We start from the raw sequence: 14654 nt of genomic DNA on the forward strand, positions 1-14654 counted from the left end.
GGTTACGTTAGGGCCCGGGTGTCCTTGGAGAAGGAGCACGCGGTGTCGACCAACACCCTGGAGTTGTTCAGGGAGAGGTGGGTGCCGCAGGGAGTGGAGTGCATTATTTCCCCCTCCAACTCTATTTTGATTTAGTCCCTACCCTCCCCTTCACTGTTTTGATCACACAGCACGGCCCTTTGATGTGAAGGGCAGTGTTTGTCACTGGCCACCCGGGTGTTTTCCTATCTTCCTGGTGGTGGAAATTGAATAAAGATTCGTGCACTTTGTGTCTTTCACTGTGTATCACACCTGCACACACACACCATGGGTGCTGGGGAAAAAAAAGAAGCACTACTGCAGTTAGGCGGTAGTGTGGGGGGAAAAAAAAGGAAGGGGAAAAAAAAGATAAACAGGAGATTTCACACAGCATTGCCCTTTGATGCTTGTCACTGGCCACTCGGGTGTTTTCCTATCTTCCTGGTGGTGGAAATTGAATTAAAAAATAATAAACAGGAGTGTTTTCCCCCTCCAACTCTATAAAAAAAGAAAAAATAAAATAAACAGGAGATTCTTTCCTGGTGAAGGGCTTTTGCCCGAAATGTCGATTTTCCTGCTCTTCGGATGCTGCCTGACCTGCTGTGCTTTTCCAGCACCACTCTAATCTAGACTATATACTGTACCGCAATCAGGGTATTGAATAACAATGTATACAGGAAGTGGTAACGTTTGAACCTGCAGTAAGAGCATGATCATTTTGAACTTCTGAGATGCATGAGACATAACAGTCCTCACTATAATAGGGGTGTTTTAATTTTGCAGTGTAGTTTAGGTGTTGACATTATTTGATTTTCTTTGCCGTTTAATAAATTTCGTAGAAGGAAGGGTAAACTTGCGGCAACATGTTACTTTGGTTAGCCACTACTCAAACTAGAAGACAGCCAGGCCAAATATTCACTTTATTTCTAAAATATTTTTAATATATATCGCTTTATATTCATACATATGTGGTGCATATTATTCAAGTAATTCATTTTACAGTAAATTTACAGGTTCTGGAGTCGTGAGGGAAGAAGAGAAGGTTTAATTCAAGCTACAAGCTTTGCATATTTAAAAAGAGCTTCCAAGATTAATTCAGATGAACATGTAATGAACAAGGTTTTTAGAAATAACAATAAAGATCATTTTGTTTCATTTAACTTGATAGAGCAGATTGTTGATAATATGGTACTGTAGCTTTTTTACTCACTTGTGGGATGTGAGCAGCACTGGCTGGACCAGCAATAATTGCCCATCCCTAGTTGCCCTTGAAACAATCTGGATAATCAGGTATTATTTTTAAGATGGGTATTATTAAAATGTCTGTTGTGCATATGCTCTCTTCTAGGCAATAGTTTCTTTGTCACCAGAGGAACTTTTGAAAGAGGAGGTTGAGGAGTCCCTGGAACATGTACAAATATCTGTGAAAATCTTTAGAGCTTATAAGGACTGTTTCTTGAAGCACAAAGAAAAGTTAGCTAGCTATTACACAAAGGAACAAGATTGCAAACTCTGGGACTTCCCATTATCAATGATTTTCTCACGGTTTGACAGATTTTTCAACCGTCTGCTAGAGCTTGAGGTAAATGTCACAAACTTCTTATTTTATAATTACTTTTAATACTAATAAACCTTGCTTGACATCACAGACTGTGCAAATGGATAGCAATAGATATCCATCTATATTTGTATATAACTTGAAAGCTTACGCATCTGCACATGACTTCCTTGCTGGAACTTTCCTGGCCTGAACGTGGTCACGATGATATGGACATGTCTGGGTCCCAATCCTGAATAGACACTCTGGGACTGTGAGGCAGTCCTCTCAGTGGCAGCCAGTCAAGAAGCCATTGCCAACCTGTCAGTCTAATTAATGATATTACAAGCAGTTCATCTGTAAAGTGATGGTTGCATTCTTAAATGACTCCGTGCTATATAAACATCGTGCAAAAAAAGACAATTAAAACATTGGTGATGCAACCGTGTTATAGCTAATATGTTTTAAAAGTTCTTGCTTTAGAACAGAGTCCTTTATTCACCAATCTCGTTATGGCCCATTTGAGTTGACAAAATGCTCATTATAGCAGAATAGCTTGTACCTGACTCTCCCCATAATCAGCTCTTCAGCTTTAACTGTGCCACGTAGACCACTGGCAATTGTGGAGGCTGTAATGATTGGACTCCTTGTAGTAGAAGATTTGTTCCAGTGCTGAAGTGATTAGTCAAGCTTTGATGTTCGGCGGGGGGGGGAATCTAACTAGTGGCAGTGTTAGAGCCAAGGGGCAGCCCGAGGCACAGAGGTCCCTTCTTGAGACCATGAAGCCTTTTGAAGGTAATGTTCCTTACCTCTTCTAGGAGATGGCATTCATGTACCTGACAACCTCCCACTTAACGTGGGCTGTTTTGTTGCCAGCTTCTTTGTAATACTTCATATTTATCTATACGAATTTGAATCAAATGTGCTGATGACAATAAATCATGGGTTCATGATTTATGGATGATTGACAATATTCAGTAGGATGGGGGCAAATTATATGGTTGGACTAGATATTGGAACCATTTAAGTCTTTTTAAGTAATTAGCAAAAAATAAACTCCTTGGAGAATACAATTTTCCCACTTCCTTTTACATATGTTCATAATTCTAATTTTCAAAATAGTTTCTTCTCACTCAAATAGAAGTGCGCGTGGGTACCTGCATGCCCACATTATTATTAATTGATGAATATTTAGTAAAGAGAATATTTACAGTCTTTATAATGTGAAATGTTTGTGATGCTATATCTTCTTATTGCAGGATTTGTTTGTTACTATGCTAGAATTCCAAAAACTGGAGAGGTTGGAGTTTGGTGGCATGAAGGGAAAAATACTAAGTGAACAAGTTTCTAAAATGAACAATGAATTCTTGGAGTGCTGCAAAGTTTTTAAGGAAAGCACCTATGATCCTTTGGATTATGAATGCATGGTAAACTTAATTCTTTGACTTTGGTCAGGTTTATATGAAATGTAACTTATTGCAGTGACAGGCTAGTGCTGAAAGATATTACTAAACTTGAAAAAGTATGACAAAATGGTCAAACATAGGTGTGAAATACGGTAGAGCTTTTCAGTTTGTATCCAGTTGTAACAAGTTCCTTGTTTATTAAGATTGCACCCAAAGTTAGCATTAGCACCTGGAACAACTTTGTCAAGGTGCTTAGTTGGCGAGCTAGCAATTGAGTTGTAGGTAATTTCTTCTCAATAAGCATTTCTTTAAAAAATCTTTAAGACGATTTTGATGAAATGTAACTACTTCTTCTTTGTTTTGATGAAAATGTAACTTGCAGAATTCCAAGTTTGTTCGGTGCTTTTAACAGACCATAGACTTTTCCTCTGTGACCCAGAGTTATGTGTATTAATATTCATTAACTGTGATATGAAACAGCAGTGACCCCTTTACTACGCGCTGTTTCAAAACGTTATATTCAAGAAGTAGTTGTTTTCAATATTGTGGGAGTCATATGACCAAGCCTCCTGAGGAGGAGAAGCAGTTATCCTCTAGACAAAGGCTTGCATTGCTGACAGCCAGTTGTTTATAGCCCTTTCCCAGGGGTTAAGTGGAAAGTCATTAACACGTCTTGTAAACTGGGTATAACTTTCAATTCTATTGTGTAAGGAGTTCTGTTGGAGTCAGTAATTTCTGAAGCTGATTATAACATAATTCATCATTCCAGACTGACCAGGATGTGCTTGGCTGACATTGTTTTTGGAGATGGTTGTGGCTGATTGTTGCCAAGTTCTGTCACATAATTATAGCTTTTTTAGACTCTCTGTTTACTGAACGGAAAGAAGCCATTTGGACCATTGAGTCTGCACTGATCGTCAAAGATCTGATTGTACAAAATCCCATTTATGTTGGCTCTTAAAACATCATGGAATTTTTATGGAAATATAAACAATTGCTTTTCACACCATTGGTGACAATATTGCAGTGTTGTGCATTCTCTTTTCCTACCAGCAACATTTTGGAGTAGGGTGAAACCCTTGGAAAAGTGGCTGGGGTTACGTCGAAGTGGTAAACCAGGAAATCATCCAAAGAATTATGGTGTCTGTTGATTCTAATGTTGAGACATTTCTTTCAGAAATCTGATTTATTTTTGATATTGTCATTAACAAACAGTGAACTTCACAACTAATCTTGGAGGAACTGTTGGATGAACTTCACAGCACAGAATCAGATAAGTTAATTGTAGTTTTAAGTCTGTCCAAGAGAAAGGCTGCAGTAGTGAGTATAGTGGATTCTTTCTTGATTATGTTTTTAGAGATAAATCTCTTGATTAAACTTAAAATATAAGCCATAGCTATTAATTTAACCTGGGGCACTGTTTGTAGAGGAATAAGACGGTGTTATTTTCTGGGTCTGTAAATTCTGAAGGAGCAAAAATGGCCTTTGCAGTGATATGTACTTCTTGTTAGATGTGGGAGTTTAAAGAGAGTTTAAGGGTTACTGCGGATTATATCTGCCATAAATGCTGTTGGATGCAAATCTTATCAGATCGAGTGGATCGGTTGGAGAGACACATAGAAGCGATGAGGAATTTGCAACAGCAACAGTATGTGATGGATGGCAGTTATAGGAAGGGGGGAAAGTCTCAGATACAGTCACATAGATGGGTTAACTCCAGGAAGGGTAAGCTAGTGCCTTCAAAGAACTATTCTATTAATCCCATTTTGCTGGTCTTTCCTCATACATAGCTAATTGCATCTATTCCCCATTCCTCCAAGCACCCATCCAATTTCATTTTCAAATCTACCACTAAATTCACTTCCACCACCCTCGCACGCCACACACTGTGGGTCGTAGCAACTCTCAGCATAAGATAAAATTCCTCCTAATATCACCTCTTTTGTAATGTCACTTCTTTAGTAAAACACTCCAAATCAGTATCTATTGGTTAATGTCTCTGTTACTAGAAAAAGTCTCCTCTAGCTGTTTATACATTTGTTATATATTCTTTCTTCCTTAATGAGCCTACAATCCCATTACAATGGATAGTTATTTTAGAAAATACCCTTTGATTAGTTCTCAGTCTGAATTAATCCATAGCAATCATCAATCCTTACTACTGATGAGTCCCAGCTGTGATTGATGGATCCTTAGTATTTATAGACCTCTTTTTATTAACAGATCACTGTAATGGTTAATTGATCCACGGTACTATTGAATCCGGGTACTGATTGATAGATCCCAATATAGATTGATGAATCATTAGTCTTATTAGATCTTTGTTTTTTTTAAAAAAAACCCAACTTGTTCTGAGACGTTATTACACCCCTCTGGAATAGGTAGGGCTTTGAGCCCAGCCCTCCTGGCCCAGAGTTAGGGACATCCCTGCTGTGTCACAAGAGCCCTAACAGCTCTTGACTGATCCCAATACAGACTGATCCTTTTATTGATTGGTGGGTCCTTAGAATTAATAGATCTCTGTATTGACTGATGGAACCCAATGCAGATTACTGGTTGATGGATACGTTGGACTAATAGCTTTCTATATCAATTGATGGATCCGAATATAGAACGCTAAATCTCTTTATTAATTAAGGAATCTCTCGTGTTATTAGGTCCCTTCATTGACTGACAGATCCCGAGATAGATTAGTGGTTCCCTATTATTAATAGATCCTGGTATTGGCCAGTGGATCCCCAGTGTTATTTGTGACCCTGTTCCTCACTCACTTCCAGTTTCATTGCCCGGAAACTGCCGGCTCCTTCTCCGTTACCATGGTACTGCCACCTCCCCCACACTCCCATTCCCCCACAGCTGCAACTCCCCGACACATCGGTTCCGGCCGGACCTTCCGTTCCCACCCGCAGCCAGCCTGCCAGCAGAGGAGAAAAGCTGAATTTGTTTTATCATTTTCCAAAACTTGGGAACGATCCAGCTTACTTCAAAACACACCAGTAACAACAATAAAAAGCAGCTGGAACTATTGCTGCAAATATGTTTTTTCCAGCTTCTATGTACTCATGATTGAATTATTTAAAAAATATAAAACTAATATTTCATTTTTAATATTCTGTTATAAAATATTCCCCCCAGGGGAGAGCTCTGATTTGTTCAATCTGATTTAAATTCGGACTAAAATTAAATATAGGAGAAATTTCAGCAAAGCCTTTGGCCAGGTTCCCCACATGGTAAAAACAACCATGGGATCCAGGGTAACTTGGCAATTTGGATCCAAAATGGCTGAATGTTAGAAGACAGAGGGTGGTGGTAGAAGACTGTTTGTGAGACTGTAGGCTGGTGTTCAGTGGCACACCATAGGGATGAGTGTTAGTCCCCTTGGATTGGACAGATGGTTAACAGATGAGGAACAAAGTATTACGTAACGGGAAGATATACACCGATTGGTAAGATGGGTAGATCATTGGGTGGTACAATTATAACTTTTAAAAGGCTTTGGATTGGTATAGGAATAGGAAGGATTTTGATAGATATGGGGCCAAACGCTGGTAAATGGGACAAGATTAATTTGGGATAGCTGGTCAGCATGGATAGTTGGACCACACGGTCTGTTTCCATTCTGTACATCTCTATAACTATGAAATAGAATTTAACACTGATCAGTGTGAGGTGATGCAGTTTGGAAGAAGTAACAAAACAAGGGAGTAACTCAATAAATGGTAGGACACTAGAAAGCTCAAACGAACTGAGGGATCTTTGGGGTGATTGTCCATAAATCCCTGAAGATAGCAAGACAGGTTAATAAAGTAGTTTAGAAGGCATATGGGATGCTTGATTTTATCAGTTAAGGCATAAATTATAACAGCCAGGAGGTTAACCTGAAACTGTACAAAACTTTGGTTAGGCCGTAGCTGAAGTGCTGCGTCCAGTTCTAGTAACTGCACCACTATCGGAAAGACGTGATTACACTGGAGCTGTTGCGGAGGAAATTCACCAAGATGTTGCCTGAGATGGAGTGCTTTTACTATGAAGAGAAGCTGTCTAAGTTCAAGTTGTTTTCTTTGAAGCAGAGAAGGTCTAACAGGGATCTGATAGAGATGTATAAGACTATGAGGGACATAGGGTGGATAGGAAGCAGCTGTTTCTCTTATTTGAAGGGTCAGTAACGAGGGCATATTTTTTAAGGTGATATGCAGGGAATTGAGGAAAAATTATTTTACTCATAGAGTGGAGGAGATCTGGAATGCACTGCTTTCAAGGCTTTTAGAGGTGGGTAATCTCACATTCTTTAAAAAGTACTTGGGTGAGCACTTGAAAAGTCATAACATTCAAGGTTATGGACAGGTGCTGGAAAGTGGAACTAGTGTAGAGGGATTGCATATCTATGGTGAAGAGGAGATGGCTAGGGTAAGAAAACTAAATTTCTGGAACAGGCTTAAAACATCAGAAAAATCACAAATGTTATTGAGAAGAAATGAATGGGGGTGGGGGATTAAATAGAGTCAAGGTCAGAAGAAATAAGTTCAGTGGGGCAGGAACAGGCTAAAATGATGGGTGTATCAGGATAGACTTATTTACAGATTTTGGGAAGGAGGTAGAAATGATCTGTGAGGATCTGAGGGTTGATGAGGCGACAACACAGTGGAAAGTAAATGTCCGCAGATGAGGCCAGTGATAGTCCTGGAAACAGTGGCTTCATGTTCAGTGGTGAGTTATGGTCCAGGGAGAGATAGAGAAGTATCTGAGAGTTGGCACTCAGTCTCTGCAAGGTAGGGGTCACCATAACAGACAACAACAGCACCACCATTATTGGTGGGTTGTTAACAAGGTCAGGGCTAGACCTGAGAGAATGGAGTGCAGAAAGTTCAGAGGGAGACAGGTTAAAGTGATTGAGGGAAGCAGAAAAAGGCCAGAGAGAGCAGTCCAGGTGAGGCAGTATTGGATATAGGTGAAAGGGTCAGTGTGGCTGTGAGAATGCTGGTCGTGTTGCAGCTGTACAGGACATTGGTTCGTCCACTTTTGGAATATTGCGTGCAATTCTGGTCTCCTTCCTATCGGAAAGATGTGTGAAACTTGAAAGGGTTCAGAAAAGATTTACAAGGATGTTGCCAGGGTTGAAGGATCTGAGCTACGGGGAGAGGCTGAATGGCTGGGGCTGTTTTCTCTGGAGCATCGGAGGCTGAGGTTTACAAAAGAGGTTTACAAAATTATAAGAGGCATAGATTGGATAAATAGACAAAGTCTTTTCCCTGAGGTCGGGATGTCCAGAACTAGAGAGCATAGGTTTAAGGTGAGAGGGGAAAGATATAAAAGAGACCTAAGGGGCACGTTTTTCACGCAGAGGGTGGTACGTGTATGGAATGAGCTGCCAGAGGAAGTGGTGGAAGCTGGTACAATTGCAACATTTAAGGGGCATTTGGATGGGTATATGAATAAAAGACGTTTGGAGGGATATGGGCCGGGTGCTGGCAGGTGGGTGTGGATTGGGTTGGGATATCTGGTTGGCATGGACGGGTTGGACCGAAGGGTCTGTTTCCATGCTGTACATCTCTATGACTCTATGTTTCTTAATTTTGCTTTTACTTGTTATATTTGTACAATTCTTCTTTCAAAAATGTGCCAATTGTATGTTTCACTCCTCAGTCATTGATTTCTGTGGAGCATACTGGATATTGCATTTCCTCAGGAGCAGGTGAACGCGACACACTGAAATTTGCTGCAGCAGTGTCTCTTATCACAATTTTGAATAAATAGACAATTTCTGTACCCTTCAGCTTAAATTGTTTTTGACTAGCATATTTGTGGAATTAGAAGCTGATGACATACTGCAGGCAACAAGGCATTTTGAGACCTTTTTGAACAAGAAAATCAGCAGTGCTTTTCCTTAACCACTAACATTTAATGATTGTAAAATAATCAGCACCAAGACTGAGGAGAAGTGTGAATCTGTATGAAGTGAAGTACACAAAGAAAAACAGGTCGGAAAAACATTTGAGAGAGAGAAAGGAAAAGTACATTTAAAAAAATTCAAACTTATTTCAAATCCCAGCAACAACAACACAACTTTTAAATAATGCGACTCCACACTCCTTATCGTTCAGTTTGCAGGTCAGAGGTTGTTTGGTAGTCATTAATGACAATTTTGCAACTAAAAGGATATTTGTGTTATTAATTATTAACTTAACTTTCTGTACAAAATATAATTGAAGCAAAGCAATTTCAGAAATGCATAAAATGATAATTCGCAACGCTAATGACTGAGCCATGGATATTATTTCCTTTCCACAAGTTGATGATTGATTTGTACATTAATGACAGCATCACTATTTACATATTGTTAGTTTACAAGCCTAATCTGGTTTAAGATCTGCAAACTACATTAACCAGCATCTAGAATTGCTGGCTACTCAAGTCCCAGTCAAAATTCTAAAAATTCTAACTTAGGCTTCAGGTGGCGCAAAGATGTCTAGCTGGAGAATTCTTCATGTGGAGTATTTCTAATGTTAGATTATTTATGTGGTCTTGCCACGGCATTTAGCTATACATGCTCTCCTGAAGGTAAAAAAAAGATGTGCAATTTGATGCAGTCTTTGAACAGATTTTCAGAGTCCAGTTGATTCCAGAGGCATTTAAAATGGCAATGGTGCAATTTTTGGAATCCTTGCCTCGAATCCCAGTGCACTTCCATCCGTCCCCTTTGCAGGTATAAATTCTGAATTAGGTTGTGATTTTTACTTTGTGCATTGCAAGGACAGGCAAACCTGCGTTTATGTCTCTGCTACATTTTGTTTTAGTCAATTAATATTACCACACAGATATACTTCCGTATCTCACAAAGTTAAATACACCACAAAATTCGATTCCCTGGAATGTCAAATCAGTAAGATTGTTTGAAAGCAAGCTGAATGTTTGTGTGGGAAATGTTAAGGAATGTGGAAAAAGAACAACAAATTATGTTTAAAAGGTAGAACTGTCATAACTAACAATGAAATCAAATAAATTGACCTCTACTGTGACCATTTAATGATAATACCCATAATAAACCTAATAAGATTTCACTTGAATAGGAAATTCTGATTAATTTGAAATTCTCAAGTTTGATGTAACTTTATTACATCCCTTTGGAAGTGATTTTGTAACAAAAATGTTCAGTTGTATTTAGCAGTCACTGGTACTAATATAAATATCACTTTAAACCAGATTTTAATTTTTAAGTAATAACTTTACAGTGTATCTACTTATGTAGCAATATTTTGTGCTTTGTGTTGACAGATGCCTGTGTCATCTTGAATTTTAAAAATTATACATTTAACAATCAACGTATTTTTGCTGCTTTTCATGAATAGAATTCAAGCTTCTTAATATAATTTTTTTTTGCTATCTCAGCCTTAAGGTTGGAATGAAGATAGCTGTAAGATTATAGTCTTGAAATTTGAGAATATTAGTAAAGCATTTTCAAAAAATATTGAGATGTTAATAAGAAGGAAATGCTGGAAATAGCAAGTTGGCAGCATTTGTCGAGAGGTACAGAGTTAGTATTTTGAGTTATCGAGTCATAGGGATGTACAGCATGGAAACAGACCCTTCAGTCCAACTTGTCCGTGCCGACCAGATATCAGAAATTAATCTAGTTCCATTTGCCAGTACTTGACCCATATCCCTCCAAATCCCTTCTATTCATATACTCATCCAGATGCCTTTTAAATGCTGTACCAATTCCTTTGGCAGCTCATTCCATACACACACCACTCTATGTGAAAAGGTTACCCATTAGGTCACTTTTAACTCTTTTCCCCCTCACCCTAAACCTATGTCTTCTAGTTCTAGACTCCCCATCCTGGGGAAGATATCTTTTCTATTTACTCTATCCATGCCCCTCATGATTTTATAAACCTCTATAAGGTCACCACTCTGCCCTCAACGCTTCAGGGCAAACAGCTCCAGCCTGGTCAGCCTCATATGATTTTTGGGCGAATACAAAAGTAAAAATGCTGTTGGGAAAAGGAAGAAGAATAACAGAGGAGGTTCAAAGTTTGTGAGAAGATTTGTAGGTCGGGTGCTCGTTGTTGTGGTGACATCTAGGTGACATCCTCAGTGCTTGGGAGCCTCCTGTGAAGTGCTTCCACTATAAATGCCAGAGGAAACATCACAGAAGCGCTTCACAGGAGGCTTCCAAGCACTGAGGATGTCACCTAGACAGGGAACGAAACGTATGCAACACAAATTCCCAGCTCGACGAACAGAACCACAACAACAGAGGAGGTCTGCGATTGGATTGAGGATTGGAAAAATTCACCGTCAAAGATATCATGAAACAAAACGCAAAGTGTGTGGTAATGGTTGCAGTAAAGAGAGTCTAAACACCAGAACCATGAACAGCTCTTTCTGAAAGCTTAAAAAAAAATTCAAATGAGTATGTGGCAGGGGGGAGAAAAGAAGCGCCAAAATGGGGGATAGAGTTCTGAAATTGTTGAACTCAATGTTGAATTCTGATAGCTGTAAAGGGACTAATTGGAAGATAATGTGCTGTTCCATAAACTTGGATTGAACTTTGCTGGAACATTATAGTGATCTGAGGACAGAAATATCAGAGTGAGAGCAAGATTGAGAACTAAAATGGCAAGAAACTCAAAGGTTACATTTGTGGAGTGAAATACAAGTGAATTGTCTTTGCATCCTTTTAAGGCTGAAACACTGTTTTATGTCCAGTCATTTCTGGTAGTGCAATAAGCTGAGGCTTGGAGTCCATCCTGAAGATTTTTTATTATAACACTTCTATAACCGTTTTGTTTTGATGACCAGAAATGTACCCATTATTTAATGTGTGCCTGACAAGAACCTTAAGCATAAAATCCTTTCATTTGTACTGTTTAAATTAATTCTATATTTCAGCATTGTGTTTGCATTGTAGGTTACTTCTGCACTCTGTTTGCATGTATGTTGATTAGCCAGTTTACTGCTACTGTGTTCATTACTGTTTTTGAACCCACGGCTATCTTAACATATTTATGGTCTTCGTTTTCATGGATAGGTATGTAATTGGAATATAGGGATTATATTTGTTTAATCTGGCACGTTTTGCTGCTGCTTGCAATTGTTTTCATCTGTAATTAGCAGTCATTTGTGATTTACATTTTGCAGTCTTATAAACAGAGGTGAATGTGATCAGGGATTTGAGTATCTGACATTTGAAATTCTGGTGAAATATAATTTCATAATACCTAGATATTCTGTAAATGGGTTTAACTGTTTAGGAAAATAGTGAGAGTTATTAGATAAGAACTTTTCAATGTTCGTGACCTCTTCAGTTTAAGAGGTTGATTTTAAAGTTCCTAATTGATGGAACATGAAATTGGTATGTGTGTGTTAGTCTTAGCTGCAAACAAATGCTTATTCTGTTAATTTGATGATTCATTAATTTCATATGTAGTTTGACTTTTATCATCAACTGCTCTCAAAATTGGATTCAAGAGATAATTCTACACCTTTGACTGGTGGTTGTGCCATACTGAACCACAGATATTGTAGATAATGCAGATTATTAATTACTGCCATGAAGTTTTAGAAAAAGATAACCATCTTTGGACAAATAGAAGAGTAATAATCATAGGATAGTGCAATCTGCAATTAATGGTAAAATCCTGGGGAGTGCTGCTGAGCAAAGAGACCTTGGAGTGCAGGTTCATAGTTCCTTGAAAGAGAGTCGCAGGTAGATAGGATAGTGAAGATGATGTTTGGTATGCTTTCCTTTATTAGTTGGTCCATTGAATATAGGAGTTGGGAGGTCATGTTCTAGCTATACGAGATGTTGGTTAGGCCACTTCTGGAATATTGTGTGCCATTCTTGTCTCCCTTCTATAGAAAGGATGTTGTGAAACTTGAAAGGATTCAAAAAAGATTTATAAGGATATTGCCAGGGTTGGAGAATTTGATTTGTAGGAAGAGGCTGTATAGGCTGGGGCTGTTTTCCCTGGGGCATCAGAGGCTGATGGGTGACCTTATAAAATCATCAGGGGCATGGATAGGGCAAATAGACTAGGTCTTTTCCCTGAGGTGTTGAAGTCCAAAACTAGAGGGCATAGGTTTAAGGTGAGAGGGGAAAGATTTAAAAGGAACCTAAAGTTGCAACTTTTTCATGCAGAGGGTGGTGTATATATGGAATGAACTGCCAGAGGAAGTGGTGGAGGCTGGTACAATTACAGCATTTAATGGGTATATGAATAGGAAAGCTTTAGAGGGATATGGGTCAAAAACTGGGAAATGGGACTAGATTTATTTAGGATGTCTAGGTGGCATTGACGAGTGAAACTGAAGCATCTGTTTCTGTGCTGCACGCCTCTATGACTCTGACTCTAAGACAAGCAAGTTTGGTATTCTGAACAGTTTTAGTTATTTTTCACTTTACGAGATGCTCAGATTATATTGTCATGTTAATTGCTAGTCTATTTTTATATTCTCTGTTAAACCTTCTAATTGCCCTCTCCATCTGTGAACTACTTTTAAAAATATTTAGTTTAATATTAAATGATCTTAAGTTGTTTTGTGCTTTAGAGAAGAAAAATGCAGCATCACTTTGCTTGTCTTTTTGGGTGAAGAATTAAGAATCCGAAGTGAATTTTGTACAATATGCTCTATTATGTTGTTAATGCTGATGAGGATTAACATTGAATGAAAATAATGCCAGTAAAATTTATCCCACTTTGATAAATGTTGCGAGCCAGAATGTGTTGTAGAAGGTAATAGTGCTGAAGGGGTTAATGTTGAAAGTGCTAAGCTCCACCCAACCTGATGGCGGGATAAGGCTTGGTTGGGGAAAGGCAGATGATTTTCAGGTTTGAATGGGACAGATCTATTATCCTTGGTCTCTCTATATTCTTAGTGACAATGTATATTATTCTAACAAAGCTTGTACCTGATTGCTATTGTACAATAAACTGCATCTAATTTAAAACACGAATATCAAGTAGTTTTCCTCCATACTTGATTTGCAACCTGTTGGGAAATGGTGACAGCAAATCTACCTTAAGGTTTACATTACATTATACATTATATTACATTACATTACAGTGTGGAAACAGGCCCTTCGGCCCAACAAGTCCACACTAACCCGCCGAAGCGCAACCCACCCATACCCCTACATTTACCCCTTACCTAACACTACGGGCAATTTAGTATGGCCAATTCACCAGACCTGCACATCTTTGGACTGTGGGAGGAAACCGGAGCACCCGGAGGAAACCCACGCAGACACGGGGAGAACGTGCAAACTCCACACAGTCGCCTGAGGTGGGAATTGAACCCGGGTCTCAGGCGCTGTGAGGCAGCAGTGCTAACCACTGTGCCACCGTGCCGCCCAAAGGTGATCAAGAGTCCAGCTAGCACAGATGACATGGTGCCACAGGGTCATCTGAAGATTTAATTTAGCTACATTATTACAATAGAATGCTAATGAAGTACTTAATGGTGCCATTTTGAAAACCTCTTCTCCATCAGTTAAATCCAAGCGAAAACCAGAAAGGTCTGGCATAGTTTACTTCCTCCAGGAGTTTTGTACATAATACTCTTTTGTATGCAGGATTGAACATTAACACAACCTGTTCCTGAGGTTAATGGTGTAGCCAACTTTGCAGTAGCATTTTAAAGAGATGCTATTTACGATCTTTATTGTTGTGACTCTTTGGCATGACCTACTG

At 38.9% G+C, this 14654-nt stretch overlaps 1 protein-coding gene across 1 annotated transcript in view; it reads left to right on the forward strand.

Annotated features, from left to right (window-relative positions):
• Window positions 1-14654, forward strand: part of LOC122550241 (dynein axonemal heavy chain 11-like) — a 456308-nt gene that overhangs the window by 50457 nt on the left and 391197 nt on the right. The window contains exons 7-8 of the mRNA XM_043690997.1: window positions 1367-1600; window positions 2815-2982. Coding sequence (XP_043546932.1) covers window positions 1367-1600; window positions 2815-2982 — 402 coding nt within the window. The remainder of the gene's footprint in view (window positions 1-1366; window positions 1601-2814; window positions 2983-14654) is intronic.

The sequence above is a fragment of the Chiloscyllium plagiosum genome, chromosome 5 (genome assembly GCF_004010195.1).
Source record: "Chiloscyllium plagiosum isolate BGI_BamShark_2017 chromosome 5, ASM401019v2, whole genome shotgun sequence".
Lineage (NCBI taxonomy): Eukaryota > Metazoa > Chordata > Chondrichthyes > Orectolobiformes > Hemiscylliidae > Chiloscyllium > Chiloscyllium plagiosum.